This window comes from Sapajus apella, unplaced genomic scaffold, assembly GCF_009761245.1.
Source record: "Sapajus apella isolate SASKATOON/1434 unplaced genomic scaffold, GSC_monkey_1.0 scaffold13, whole genome shotgun sequence".
In the NCBI taxonomy this organism is placed as follows: Eukaryota; Metazoa; Chordata; class Mammalia; order Primates; family Cebidae; genus Sapajus; species Sapajus apella.
In genome coordinates this window covers 16,865,411-16,878,871 of record NW_022436953.1, presented here as the reverse complement: position 1 = coordinate 16,878,871, position 13,461 = coordinate 16,865,411, and the positions used below count along the sequence as shown (strand labels likewise).

Genomic DNA, 13,461 nt, shown 5'->3' with positions numbered 1-13,461 from the left:
TAAGCGGAATCCTGCAGCATTTGTCCTTCCGGGACTGCCTTTGTTTCACTCTGCACCGTGTTTCCAAGGTCTTCCAGGTACATTTATCGAACTTTCCTTCCTTTTTATAGCTAAATAGTATTCCATTGTTTCTATCCATCTAATCACATGTTGTACATGCCTTCACCTCTCGACAGACATGGGTTACTTACACCTTTGGCTATTGTGAATAATGCTGGTAATGAACACTGGTGTACAGGTTTCTGTTCAAGTCTCTGCTTTCAGTGCTTTTAGATATATACTTAGATGCGGAATTGCTGGGTCCTGCGGTCGTTCTGTGTTTAACTTTGTCAGGAACCGCCACACTGTTTTCCACAATGGCCGCATCATTTTACATTCCCACCAGCAAGGCCTGAGGAGTCCCATCTCTCCACATTCTCACGCACACTTGTTATTTCCCATTCCTTCAAATGGTAGCCATCCTAATAGGTGTGAAGTGAGCCACTCTGACCCTTCCTCGACACAGGAATCTTGCCCTTCTTGCTTTTGCACATGTTGCTCAATGCCATCTCAAGATGGGCAGGTTCACTGCAGCTTTGCTTTCACCTGAAGCTCAGGGAAAGGGGACAAAGACTCTCACAGGGAAATGTGGAGGCCGAAGGAGAAGGCGGTGGCCAGCAGTGCCCGTGGGTGGTTTCCTTCCTGAGCACCTGGGTGAAGCTGTTCACTGGACCACAGTGATGAGCCAGGAGCCACCATAGAGAGGAACTGGCTTGGACCCTTCATCTGCAGAGGAGGAAGCTGAGGCCCAGCATGGTGAAGTGGCTTGTGTAAGGACGTGGACGCACTGGGGCAGGTGAGGGACTCAAGCCCGGTCTCCCGGCTCTGACACCAATCACCTGTGCCTGGCTCAGAGGGACTCTGTGCAGCTTCCCCACTCTAAAGCCCAGAGCTGGCCACTCAGACCCTGCCCAGTTAAGAGTTGAGCTGCAGCTTCCTGTGACAGTGGTAGGCAGAGATGGGACAGGGGCAAGGGGCAGAAAGGGAAGAGTCCCGTTTGCGCAGCCTGGGAATTTCCATTTTAAAGGCATTGGTTCCGAAACCTCAAAGTGCATAAGAATTGTCTGGGAAGCTTGATAAAAATACAGATCGCTGGGGCCCACCCACCGAGGTTGTGCATCCATGGGTCTGAGGTGGGCTGGGAACACAGTGCCCAGGTGACTCTGCCCTCGGCCACACTTTGGTTATACTAAGCTCTCTTGGGTGTGAAGCTTCTGGCGGAGGGCACTCAGGACCTATCTTTGTTCCTGTGCAAGTTGTTGAGTTGCTCTGTGCCTCAGTTTCCCCAATGATAAAAGTAAGACTTCCCTTGCCCAATGCCTATGTTTCTTCAAGGAACTTTGGCTGCTCAGGAGGAGTATGGCATTTGCAATGATTACTCTGCAGGTGAGCACTTGGTGAGAAATATCTGTACAAATGGCTCATCCCAGGGACTTGGGTCAAATAGATGGTGGTAGAGGGGAGGTTTGAAGTTTAGGGAGTGAGGCCATCCAAGACAAAGGGACTGGGTAAAAATTCTGGATATGATCATGCTCTTGGAAGCCCTTTCATAGGTAAGCGAAGGCCAGGTGCAATGGCTCAAGCCTGTAATCCCAGCACTTTGGGAGGCCAAGGAAGGTGGATCATTTGAGGTGAGGAGTTTGAGGTTGGCCTGGCCAACATGATGAAACTGTATCTTTACTAAAAATACAAAAATTAACCAAGTGTGGCAGTAGGCGCCTGGCAAGCTCCCAGCTACTCGGGAGGCTGAGGCAGGAGAATTGCTTGAACCCGGGAGGCAGAGGGTGCATTGAGCCAAGATCACGCCATTACACTCCAGCCTGGGCAACAGAGCAAGACTTTATCTCAAAAAAAAAAAAAAAAAAAAAAAAGACAAGCAAGTAGACAAAACCAAGTGCAGTTGATTGTGAGGCCTGCTACATAGGCACAAACCTCCACGTTTCCCTTCTTAGTCAGTCATCCCCAACAAGTATTACAGGGCTTCATGAAGGTGACCCCCCCACCTCCCGTTGGGAATCAGCACCACCTCTGCTGAAGCCACGCTTGCTCCTGTGCTTTCCAAGGCATCAGACCTGAACCACTAGCAGTACCTGAGTTGATTGAGGTGGTGCCTAGCCAGGACGTGAAATAACAGCATTAGAGTAAAACAGAAAATACAGCGTGAGAAAGTCTTTATTTTCTCAGGTTGACTGTCAAGCCTTCCAGTCCCACCAAGGGGAAGGACTGGGGGATGCTGGTGTCTCTATCCTCTGCCTGCTGATGATCTTCCCTCTAAGGACTCAGAGCTTCAGTCTCCGAGTTTTAGCAGGTCAGCAGCAGCCAGCTAGAACTCAATGACATCACTTCGCTTTCTTTGTACTAATGATAATTTCCTTCAGAACTAAATCAATTTTGGTAGAGAAAAGGTGAGTCTTTAACGAAAGTGTTAAGTAACTTATTTGGGCTTTGGGAGAATTTGTGAAGAGATGGATTCATTCATGACTGGAAGTTTTGAAAACACCGACGAACTGGTTAGCTATCTGGCAAGACTCAATCCTTGTGGTGTCAGAAAGCAAAGCTTTGGGGCTATCGAAGAAGCCTTTGGGTCAGGTGGGAGTGGCGTTGTCTTCTGCTGGAAGCTAGAGTCAGGCTGCTGCCCAGTTTGACATCTTTGATACCACACAGAACGGTCTTGTTTGTCTTCAGGCAGTGCCAGGTGTGATGACCTCAACCACAGTGCTTATGAGTATAGAACTCGGCATTGAGCAGACCTTGAGTCCCAGAGCTGTAACCTCCCAGAGGTGTCATCTTGGGTAGATGGTTTAACTGCTCTATGCTTAGTTCTCGTCTGTGAAATGAGAATGACATGGGTCCCTACCTCACAGGGTTTGGGGGAAGCATAAATGAGATAATAAACATAAAGCATGCCTCATCTGGTATACGTAAAGACAATAAATGGTTGTTGCTGATATTTATTATTACTATTACGATTACTCTTACCACTACTATTATAATTAGCCACTGTTGTCAGTGAGTTTGTTTTGTATTGTTTTCTTTTCGTGGAGTGCACCCGTGCCGGAAGGGCTGACTAAGGAGAGCTTACGCAGCATCAACTTTTCCTGGAACTTGTTTGCCGGTCACAGGCATGGCGCACCAACCCCTCCCCCTCCATTTTTCCTGGGATCTTTGCCAAGTCCTAAGCCAGGAAACCTTGTTACATTAATTATGAAGCAAAAGCATGTTTTATTTAAAATCCTGGCTGCCGAATATTCTGCCATGCTGTTTCTCTGCGACAGCAGAATTGCTCTTGCATTTGGGAAACTCTAATGAATTTAAAACATAAATATACCCGTGCCTATATACACATGTGATTTCCATGATCCTCACTTCCCTAAATACCAGTGTACACCGATAAAGGTGATGAGTTGGACTTGTGCTTCGGATCAGTTAAAAAGAAAATCTATAAGAATTTGCAGTGAAATTCAGTCCCTCCGCTTTCCCTGAGACTGTGTAGATGGCAGTAAGAGGGAGGAATGTCTCTTCAGTCTCTCTTAGGCCTGAAAGACACTCTGGCATTCTGGAGGCTTTGAAAAAAGTGGCTCCCGTCTTCCTGTCCAGGGCCTTGTTTGGTCCTGGAGCCCATGCAGGTGTGTGTGCTTGAATTAATCAGATGCTGAACCTGGTCACTTGCTCATCTCAGATTGGCTCCGATAAGTCAATATAAGCGATAACCAGACAAGTGCACTACGGCAAAACCAGGCAGACAATGCACATTGGCCAAGAGGAAGGGTTCTAGAGAGCATGGGGGCCAGGCATGAAGTCTCCCACCTGTCATCCCAGCACTTTGGGAGGCCAAGGCAAGAGGATCACTTAAGGCCAGGAGTTTAATATCAGCCTGTGTAACATAGCGAAAACTAGCCTCTACAAATAAATAAATAGAGAGAGAGAGAGAGAGAGAGAGAGAGAGAGAGAGAGAGAGAGAGGACTAGTAGGATCTGGGAAACTCCAAGTTCCTTTTTTTTTTTTTTTTTTTTTTTTAACTTTTTGTTGAGATGGAGTCTTGCTCTGTTGCCAAGGCAGGATGCAGTGGTACGTTCTTCACTCACTGTCATCGCCACCTCTTGGGCTTAAGTGATGCTCCTGCCTCAGCCTCCCAAGGAGCTGGGACTACAGACATGTACCACTACACCTGTCTAATTAAAAAAAAAAATTGGTAGAGACAGGGTCTTGCTGTGTTGCTAGTCTCAAACTCCTGGCTTCTAGCAATCCTCCCATCTTGGCCTCCCAAAGTGCTGGGATTACAGGCATGAGCCACCACGGCTGGCCTCAAACTTCTCCTAATAACAGCAGCAGTGACTGCCCCTTCCCATGGTGCCAGCCAAGAATGTGAGCCCAATGCTACTCACATGTCTGATTTTCAAGAAAAGCTGGGGATATTTATGAGAAATGTTCTGTGTTCTGATTTTCAAATGTAGCTAAGCAATTAAAATAAAACTAAAATACTCTTCAAGTCAATCTTCTATGCACCAAATTGAACTTGAGCTGTGAGCACAGTAGAATTCAAGCTGCCTCTGCAACTTCTAACCTATGCAAACTTTTTTGTGGCTCTATACCTGGGAAGATTCTAGAGTTCTAGGGTTTTCGAAGCCCAGAAATGTAAACATGGTTTTAATTGAAGGCGCCTCCTTTGTGGGGGAGCGGAGAAGCCATTGTCTTTCCTCCCTTCTAGGGATGGGCTGAGGTAAGCGCTGGCAGGCTTGACAAGCATTGTCCTCTGGAGAGGTCAGATCTGGGGAGATCAAATTCCATTATGACTGAGCCCAGCTGGGCCCCAAATCACTCTAAGAATCCCAGCAAGAAGAGATTTCTAAGACAGTCTCTGCCTTTCTTACAGTTAAGCAGACCTACTGTGATGAACGTGGAGTCAGACAGACCTGGCCCCAATCCTGGCTGGAAAGTTACATCTCTGGGTTTCTATCTCATCCATAAAACGGGGATAATGATACCAGGCTGTGCTGGACAGGTGCTCAAAACTGATAGGTTAGAAAAACCAAATCTCAACAAGGACAAGGAGGCACGATGAGTGATGTCCTGGAGTTCACAGCAGTGATTTTTGACCCATATCTCTTGGGCTTGCGGACATCAGAATAAAAATCTCCATGAAGGATGATTCCAAAGAAGAGTCCTCATGTGCTACATGTTCTGAATTCACCTGGACATCTTTCCAATGAATAGTGATCGCAGATCTTATAGCTGCCTTTTTTTTTTTTTTTTTGAGGTCTCACTCTGTCATCTGGGGTGGAGTTCAGTGGCGCAATCTCAGCCCACTGCAACCTTCGCCTCCTGGGTTCAAGCGATTCTCGTACCTCAGCCTCCCGAGTAGCTGGGATTACAGGCACCTGCCACTACACCCAGCTAATTTTTTGTTTTTTTAGTAGAGACGGAGTTTTACCATGTTGGCCAGGCTGGTCTTGAACTCTTGACCTCGTGATTCACATGACTCCACCTTCCAAAGTACTGGGATTACAGGCATGAGCTACTGCACCCGGCCATAGCTGCCTTTCCTTAGAGTTTCAGAGATATGTGGAGTCCGTTACGCTCCACCTAGCAAACATGTGCCTAGTCTAAGAGTCTCCTTTCCCTACAGGAAGGGCCATGCCCCTGAAGCTGCACAAACCAAAGAAATCTTATCCTCACCCAGGGCCCCAGACAGGAGACTCTGGCCACACGAAACCAGTGTGTCATCTAGAGCTCAGCTCTGCCACTCATCAGCTGTATGACTTGGGGCCCGCCCAGTTTCCCAGCCTCATTTCTGTAAAATGGGAACATGGTTAGACTTGCTTCTTAGGGTCCTTCCAGAGAGAAACCAATTCATGGAAAGTTCAGGGCCTAGCACTCAGGATTCCTCATTAAATGGTAGCAGTTAGTTATGACTTTTAGCTGCGTGGGGCCGGAGAGGCCACCCAGCCCAGCTGGTTATGTGGCTTCTTCACCCCCCATGATGCCCCAAACTCTCCAAAGCATCTGAACGACTTGGCCACTTTCCCCTGATGTCCGTGTGATGGCCTGTGGAACACAAGCCACCTTCCCGACCACCTGTCTGGCACACATCTGGGGTAAGAAAACATTCCAAAGCCCCGAATCCTCTCTTTGGAATTGACTAAGCTCATTGCCTGAAGGCTAACTCTCATATTTTCTCTTTTATCCATTATTGACTTATAATTTCATCGCTAACCCTAAAAATTCACTGGGGTTTGCAAAAAAGGGATTTTTCGGGACCATTATCCTTTTGTGAACTTCAAACAGACTGTGTCAATGTTTCTCCTTGCCTGCAAAGTTTAGGGCTTAATTCTTTCCGACTGGTACGTTCTCTGGGCCCTCTGTGGGCTGCGATGATTTCTCCTGCCTTTCTCTCGACCCGTGGTATTTCTTCTGTGTCTCGGCCTCAGACACCCAACAAGCCATTAAATGATATAGGAGCTTGACAACAATTTGTAATTACAGCCACACACACACACACACACACACACACACACACACAAGTCATAATTTGAAAAGAAAACACTTTCAGAAGTGAGTCACTTGGCAACTCAATACAGAGCTAAGATAGGCGACCCGAGCACAGTTTACGGAAAAGAAAGGAGAAGCTATTGTTTTAAAAACATGCTAATCAGAAAACCTGTCACTTAATCTGCTCCCTTCAGGACATGCTCTATGGAGTGAAATGGAGAACAAAATGCAAAAGTACTTCATAAGAGGTTATGACTGTTATTTCAGTTCTCATCCTCCACTCATTTTCAACCACTCCTCCCCAATGAAGGGGAGCATTCTCATTTTTAGAGAGAAGTTGCGTTCATTCTTGACCTTTTAAGGGAGAAGAGCTCACACTTACTTGCAAGTCACATGCATGACTTCATTTAACTGTGGCCCTCCCCAGATCTATGAGAGATTAGCACTTGATTTGCAGAAGAGAACACCGAGGATCAGAGAGATTATGTTCCTTGCCTATCGTTCCACAGCTAGAATGCGGCAAAGCTAAGATTCAAACCCTGGCTCCAAAGTCCACATTCATGCCTCAGACCACAACCAGCACAGAACTCCCAGGAGACTCTACTTCTGTGCAAGGCTGTCTTTCATATGCCCACAGAGATCCGACACTCTTGGACCACAACAGCACGCAGAAGGAGTTAACATCTTGACAACTCACCTGCTCCCAAAGATCCTGAGTCCCCCATTCAAGAGTCTCTGATAGCACTTCCCTTCCCTGCTCATTGTAACCTCCCTTGGCCTCCTGCTCACCCTCTCTGCCTCATCCACTGCTGTCATGGGAGAAAAGAGACAAAGTACTAACCACAATGCTTCTCCCAAATCCAAACCATTTATGCAGACCCATTGCCAGGATTATTTGCGGTCAGCAGGCTTCTCCTCGAAGGCCACAGCACATTGGTTCTTACCCTAATGTCAGCGCCAAATTGCTGGAAAACTGTGTGTGTCAGCACCAGTAGATAGGTGTATTTTTCTGGGGAGAGAGTTTATGGCTTTCCATGGCTTCTCAAAGAGGTCTATGAGATCCATGCCAGATTACAGCCCCTGCCCTCGGGCACATCTTCTTGCCCCAGTCTCCTTTGTTGGAATGCATTCATGGAGGCTCCGCTCCAAGATGGCTCAAGTCAGACACCTGTTCCCATGGGAGTGGCTGCTCAAAAGAAACCAGGCCAGAGGCCTGCACTGGTTCTTGCATTCAGAACATATCCAGCTTGGCAACTCCAGCCTTTCACACTAAAGTTTCTCATCGCTTCCAGCCTAGCTTGGTCCTCCTAGTAACTTCAGAGCCTCTCAACTACAGGTATTAGAAAAGAACACTTACCCCAAAGGCTGTCTTTCCCACCAGAGCCATTAACAGCAGAACATGGAGATCAGACATCCTGGCAAACATCTTTGCAGTTTAAGGACTCGTGTTTTGCTCTCGATACAATTTCTTTTGTTGTCTCTGCCTTTAGGGGGGAAAATGTCAGTCTCCAAGGATTCAGGAACAAATGAAGAGGATGCAAATTATTAACTAGGCATCAAATACTGTTTAATGTTTAATGTTTTGCAAACCAACTATCTTGATTAAACAAATGGCAACTTTGGGGCTGGGCTGAGTCAGAGTCACGAGGCGGTTTCTCTTCTGGGGAGAAAGTCTCCAAAGAAAGTAGCTGACATCAAGAGCCCTCTGGCTGCACAGTGCACATGGCAGCTGCTAGGTGTTCCCGTGCTGAAGGCCTGACAGTGTAACTAGCATCCCAGCTCCAGGATAAAAGATCAAGTGAAGCCTGTACCACAGGCCTCTGCCAGTGCTGATTCGGACAGAATGTTAATAGACTTCTGGTTCATCAAATCTCAAACAGAATTAAGGCATGGTTGGGCTTCTAATAACATCACACTTTATATTCATGAGAGATAAATTAAAGGATGCAAAACTGCTATTGACAAACATTGATTCTGGGTCCTTTGAAGTGTTTCTTGTTTGCTTCCAAAGTTTTCTTTTAAACCTCATTATGTAAGGCTTTTACTTTCTAATTATTTTTTCCCCTTTCGTTGGAGTCTTTCTTTCATCAAGGGAAGGGGAAAAAACCCACGGTGTTTATATTTCAGGACAATTGTTTCCTATGTTCCTTATTTAGCTATGCTGGTTGCAGGTAGGGCTCTATAAAGCAGCAATTGCCTATTAAGCATGGGTTCTTGTGGACACAATTGAGCTCCTTAATAGGCATGGTCTTGATCTCCTGTAAACAACTGACTGCCCACAGCAATCTATGTCTGGGTTCCAGGAATCCTCCGGATCTGAGTCATAAATCCAGGTTCTGAAATGCTGCTGCCAGCGGAGGCACGTGCTCACCTTAGCCCTCTGCCCAACCCTTCCCCCACCTGCCATCCCTGTTTGGCACGTGGACTGCTTCAGTGGCTGCACTTTTTCTGAAAGCCAAGTGGCTAGTGGGGGAGGGCCCCACAGATCCCAGCCCAGAAGAATCTCCCAGTCACCAGATGAGCCTTGAAGGACTGGCCAAGTCCTGCCATTTTACCCACTAAATAACTTCCACGTTATTTTATTTTCTCCACATATTTTTGTCTCCATCCTATTTTAGGCAGCCATCAACTCCCCGGTCCCTCCTGCCTCCCCCTGCCACTGCACCATCAACATCCACATCCATGCCAGTAGTCCCTTTTTCTTTATTGTTATTATTATTATTAATTTTGAGACGGCGTCTTGCTCTGTCACCCAGGCTGGAGTGCACTGGCACAATCTCAGCTCACTGCAACCTCCGCCTCCGGGTTCAAGTGATTCTCCTGCCTCAGCCTCCCAAGTAACTGGGACTACAGATGATGCCACCACACCCAGCTATTTTTTGTATTTTTAGTAGAAACAGCGTTTTGCCATGTTGGCCAGGTTGGTCTCCAACTCCTGACTTCAAGTGATCCAGCCCCCTCAGCCTCCCAAAGTGCTGGGATTACAGGCATGAGCCACCTCACCCGGCCATAGTCCCTTTTTCCAGAAAATTCTTCTCTAGCTTTACTCTGTCTTTCTCCCAATCCTTATGACAACCATAAATCTATCAACTGGAACCCTGCTCACTCTTGAGCAAGTTAATTTAATTACCTCTCCTAGTTAATGCATCTTTCAACTCTTAGCCCAAGCATTCCTTCCTCAGAAACCCTGCATGCATTTCTTCTTCACAGCATTTATCAAGGTCATAATGTCACATCTGTATTGCTATTTCATTAATATTTGTTCCCCCACGGCCCCCAGTAGACTGAAAGCTCAGGAGAGCAGGCACTCTGTTTCAATCACTATTGAATCCTTGGCATGGATGCCCAGCACCAGATAGGCGCTCAATAAGTTTATGTTGGATGGAATGAACAAATGAATGACCACTTTATTAATGTGAGGGTTGGACGTGTTATCACCAGGATGCCTTAGATAGCATAGCCAACTCAATGCAAAAAGAAAAACTGGATGTGAAAAACTAAACGCATTTGTGAAATTTTAAGCACGCTTCAACTTATTCATGAACACTCTGTTAATATTCATCAAATACTTACAGAGGCTCTGCTGTGAGCCAGGCGCTAGCAATGTGGGGATGAAGGAGGCAGATGTGAACTGGTTGAGGAGGAGAACGGCAGACGGTGAAAAAGTAAACAGTTCATTTTAGTTAGTAGTCTACAAAAAAGAGTGAAACCAAGTGATGGAACAGAAATCCTCATGGGCGGGAGGATGGGAGGTGGCACGGTGACATGGTGGCTAAAGGGGACATTGGTGAGTTGCTAAGGATTTTGTTGGCGGTTACCTGATCCCAGAGCAAGGGACAAGGAGTCAGCACACATGAGGACTTTGCTGGAGTCTTCACAGTGTTTGTACAGATGGTAAAAAACAAAAACGGAAATGTTCAGGCAAGCCAAATCACTGAATCACTCATGTGACTCAGGCGTCTCTTTTCCCTCCACTGCCTCGTGTGAATTAGTGACCTTCTGACTTTGTGGAGCGATTCCCAGAACACAAGGCAGAAGCTTTTCTTCCTGTGTCAACAGGAAGTGACCTGGTGAGTTTGCTGTTCATCTTTGTAATCGGATTAATTTCCCTGACATGTAATCTTCTCTTTATTTCAAACAAAAAGGGAACACTTTTGCTCTTTTTGTAATAACTGCAGGCCTTCCACATATTGTCTCTGATTCCCCTAAAGTTTTGTTATCATGACAATGTGAAATTGAATAAATTTCTACACTTAGTCCTAAAGGAGAGAATTATCTAAAAGATACTTAATCTTTTTAATTTAGAAGACAAAAGAGTCTGGCTTATCATGTAATATGTGTTTATCTGGGGAGTTGGAACTAACCTACCTGAGATCTCTGGTTTTTCATTCCAAACACTAAGGCTTTAGTGTTCATCCAAGTGGGGGTTTCAGATGTTATCAAGTTAATCTGGTCTCTCTGTTCCCTGGGTGACATTTTCTCACGTGTTGGGTTACATGCCACTGGAGAGAGCCCCTGCCCTGCACGGGAGGCCTTGGGAGTCTGCTTCTGCAGTTGGCTAATTCTTTACCAAAAGGAAAGGCTTCTTCACAAGGCCCTTGCCAGGGACCCACCCTTCGATGTTCTAGGCAAGGGATTGGCTTTTGTTTTTTTAAGAGACAGGGTCTTACTTTGTTGCCCAGGCTGGAGTGCAGTGGCACGATCGTGGCTCACTGCAACCTCAACCTCCTAGGCTCAAGTGATCCTCCTGCCTCAGCCTCCTGAGTACTTGGGATTACAGACACTTGCCTCCATGTGCAACTAAGTTTTAAAATTTTTGTAGAGATGGAAGTCTCACTATGTCGCCCAGGTAGATCTTGAACTCCTGAGCTCCAGCGTTCCTCCTGCTTCAGCCGCCCAAAGCCCTGCGATCACAGGTATGAGCCACCATGCCCAACTGAGTTTGTTTTTATAAAGCAATCACCTGTTGGGCCTGAATAAACCTGTTTCACATTTGTTTTCCTCAAGTACCTGGAGGCTTCCTCCTGCTAAACCTTCAGGAAGGGGAGGCAGCCTAGAGGAGCACTGAAGAGCAGCAGCTTGGACTCAGAACAGACCTGGGGTTGATCTCCAGCTCTGCCACCTCCCCACTGTGTGACCTCAGGCTAGTCATTTATCTTCTTTGGGCCTCTGTTTCCTCATCTATAAAATAGGGATAATGTAGTTCTTTCTTCGTGGTGTTACTGAGAGCTGTATATGGGAGTATAAAGGCAAGGTGCTTAGTGCCACAGCAGGCATAGAACAGACCTTTGCAAAACACCCTGGCTTTGGAATCAGTGAAGTCTTTTCCATGGGATGGGACTTGCTGAGAACCCTAACAGATGAAAGGGCCTGGTGCTCAGTAAGTCTAGTCTCCAACCCAGGGAAGGAATGACCACCTTCTGGGGGTGAACCCTTGTCTAATTTGATCTTTCCAGGATGGGATCAATAAACACTTTCTGAAAGAGCTGGAGAATAATTCTCTGTTGCAACTACTCAATCCTGCAGTGGTAGCACAAAAGCAGCCGCAAGCAACACTTATGCTGATGGGCACGATGATGTTCCTATAAAACTGTAATTACAAAAGGAGGGCCGTGGTTTGAAGATACTGCTTTGGGGGAAACTGATGCAGCCAAAGCATTGCACAGCTTGAGGGGCCACTGGAAAAGGATGGAGGTACATAGAGACGTGGGAGGGGCCCCTGGGCTGTTACCACATTGCTGCTCTCAAAGCATCTACCCGGAAAGTATGCAAGTATGCACACACACTGCAGGTGGAAAGCATCAGACTTCTTTGTGGGGTGAGGAACTAAAGATCGTTCAGTCATTCATTCCACGATTGTTTACTGAGCACCTACTATGTGCCAAGCAGTGCTCTAGGGAGTAAAGAAGACAGGTCAGGTTCCAGTCTTGTGGAGTTACATTTTTACAATGAAATTGCTCAGTCATTGCTGGTCTTCAGATAAATTCCTAAAGTGTTCGTTGATCAGAGAAGGCATCTTGCAGGGAAGTTTCTGCTCTTTCTTGTTGTCTCATAGCCACCCTTCCTGGTTCATTAACTTCCAGGGGGCACCCATTTTTGGGAAGAAGGAGCAATGGAAATGCCTTGTTAACTGGGCATGAGCCCTTCCCAGCTCTGCTCCAAAGCCCCGAGCACAGTTCACTATGTTCCTATCCACTGGAAATTCACTGGTACTGCACACCCCATTCTTTAACCTAGAAGGCACTTGGATGCACCCCCACATTTGTGAGAGGAATGTATGTTTGACCATATGCATCGAACAGCTTCTGGGTTTCAAGTACTTTTACAATCTTGAGCTTCTCCAAGTCTTTATAACTATCATGTAAGGTAATTTGGCTCATTTTGCAGTTAAAGAAAGTGAGGCTCAGAGAGGTTAGATATACTAAATTGCACAAGGTCACATAGCTTAAAACAGGGCCAGGATTTGAAGTCTTCTGACTTCAAGCAACTGCTTTTGCCACTCTACGGCAATGGACTCCATGGCCTGGAGTAGGCCCACCTCGAGCAGGTGGCCTACTTATTGAAGAAAACAGTGTATCGAAAAGCTAAGACTTCCCGTTGCCTGACCAATTTTCATGTTCTTTTCTTCCTCACTATTACTCTTTAGGTGTGGCAATGGGCCCGGTGTGTATTGAAGAAACGATGCCTTTGCAGCGCCCTTCCAGCAACAACAGCCAACATCATTTTAGATTGGGTTTGCTGGGAAATAGAACCACTGAGATTTGTGTGTAGGAAGTTTGACAGGGAAATAGTCTTGGGATCCATACACATGGGGGAGGGAGGAAATCAGGACTGGGCAGAAGGAGAAATGGTTGCAATGCAATTGCCACAGAGGCCCATCTGCAGAAAGTTCTAGAGGTAGGATGTGTTGTCCTACCATGACCCAAGAGGACT

The 13,461-nt window shown here is 46.5% G+C and overlaps 1 protein-coding gene across 2 annotated transcripts in view; it reads right to left on the bottom strand.

The window, feature by feature from the left end:
• The window catches only part of HABP2 (hyaluronan binding protein 2), a 36,991-nt gene extending 28,894 nt beyond the window's left edge, over window positions 1-8,097 (bottom strand). Inside the window, exon 1 of one of the 2 annotated variants that reach the window (XM_032281675.1) lies at window positions 7,886-8,097. In XM_032281675.1, coding sequence (XP_032137566.1) covers window positions 7,886-7,954 — 69 coding nt within the window. In that variant the 5' untranslated portion in view covers window positions 7,955-8,097. The remainder of the gene's footprint in view (window positions 1-7,885) is intronic. The other variant, XM_032281674.1, reaches the window with a different exon arrangement.
• Window positions 8,098-13,461: the final 5,364 nt, after the last annotated feature.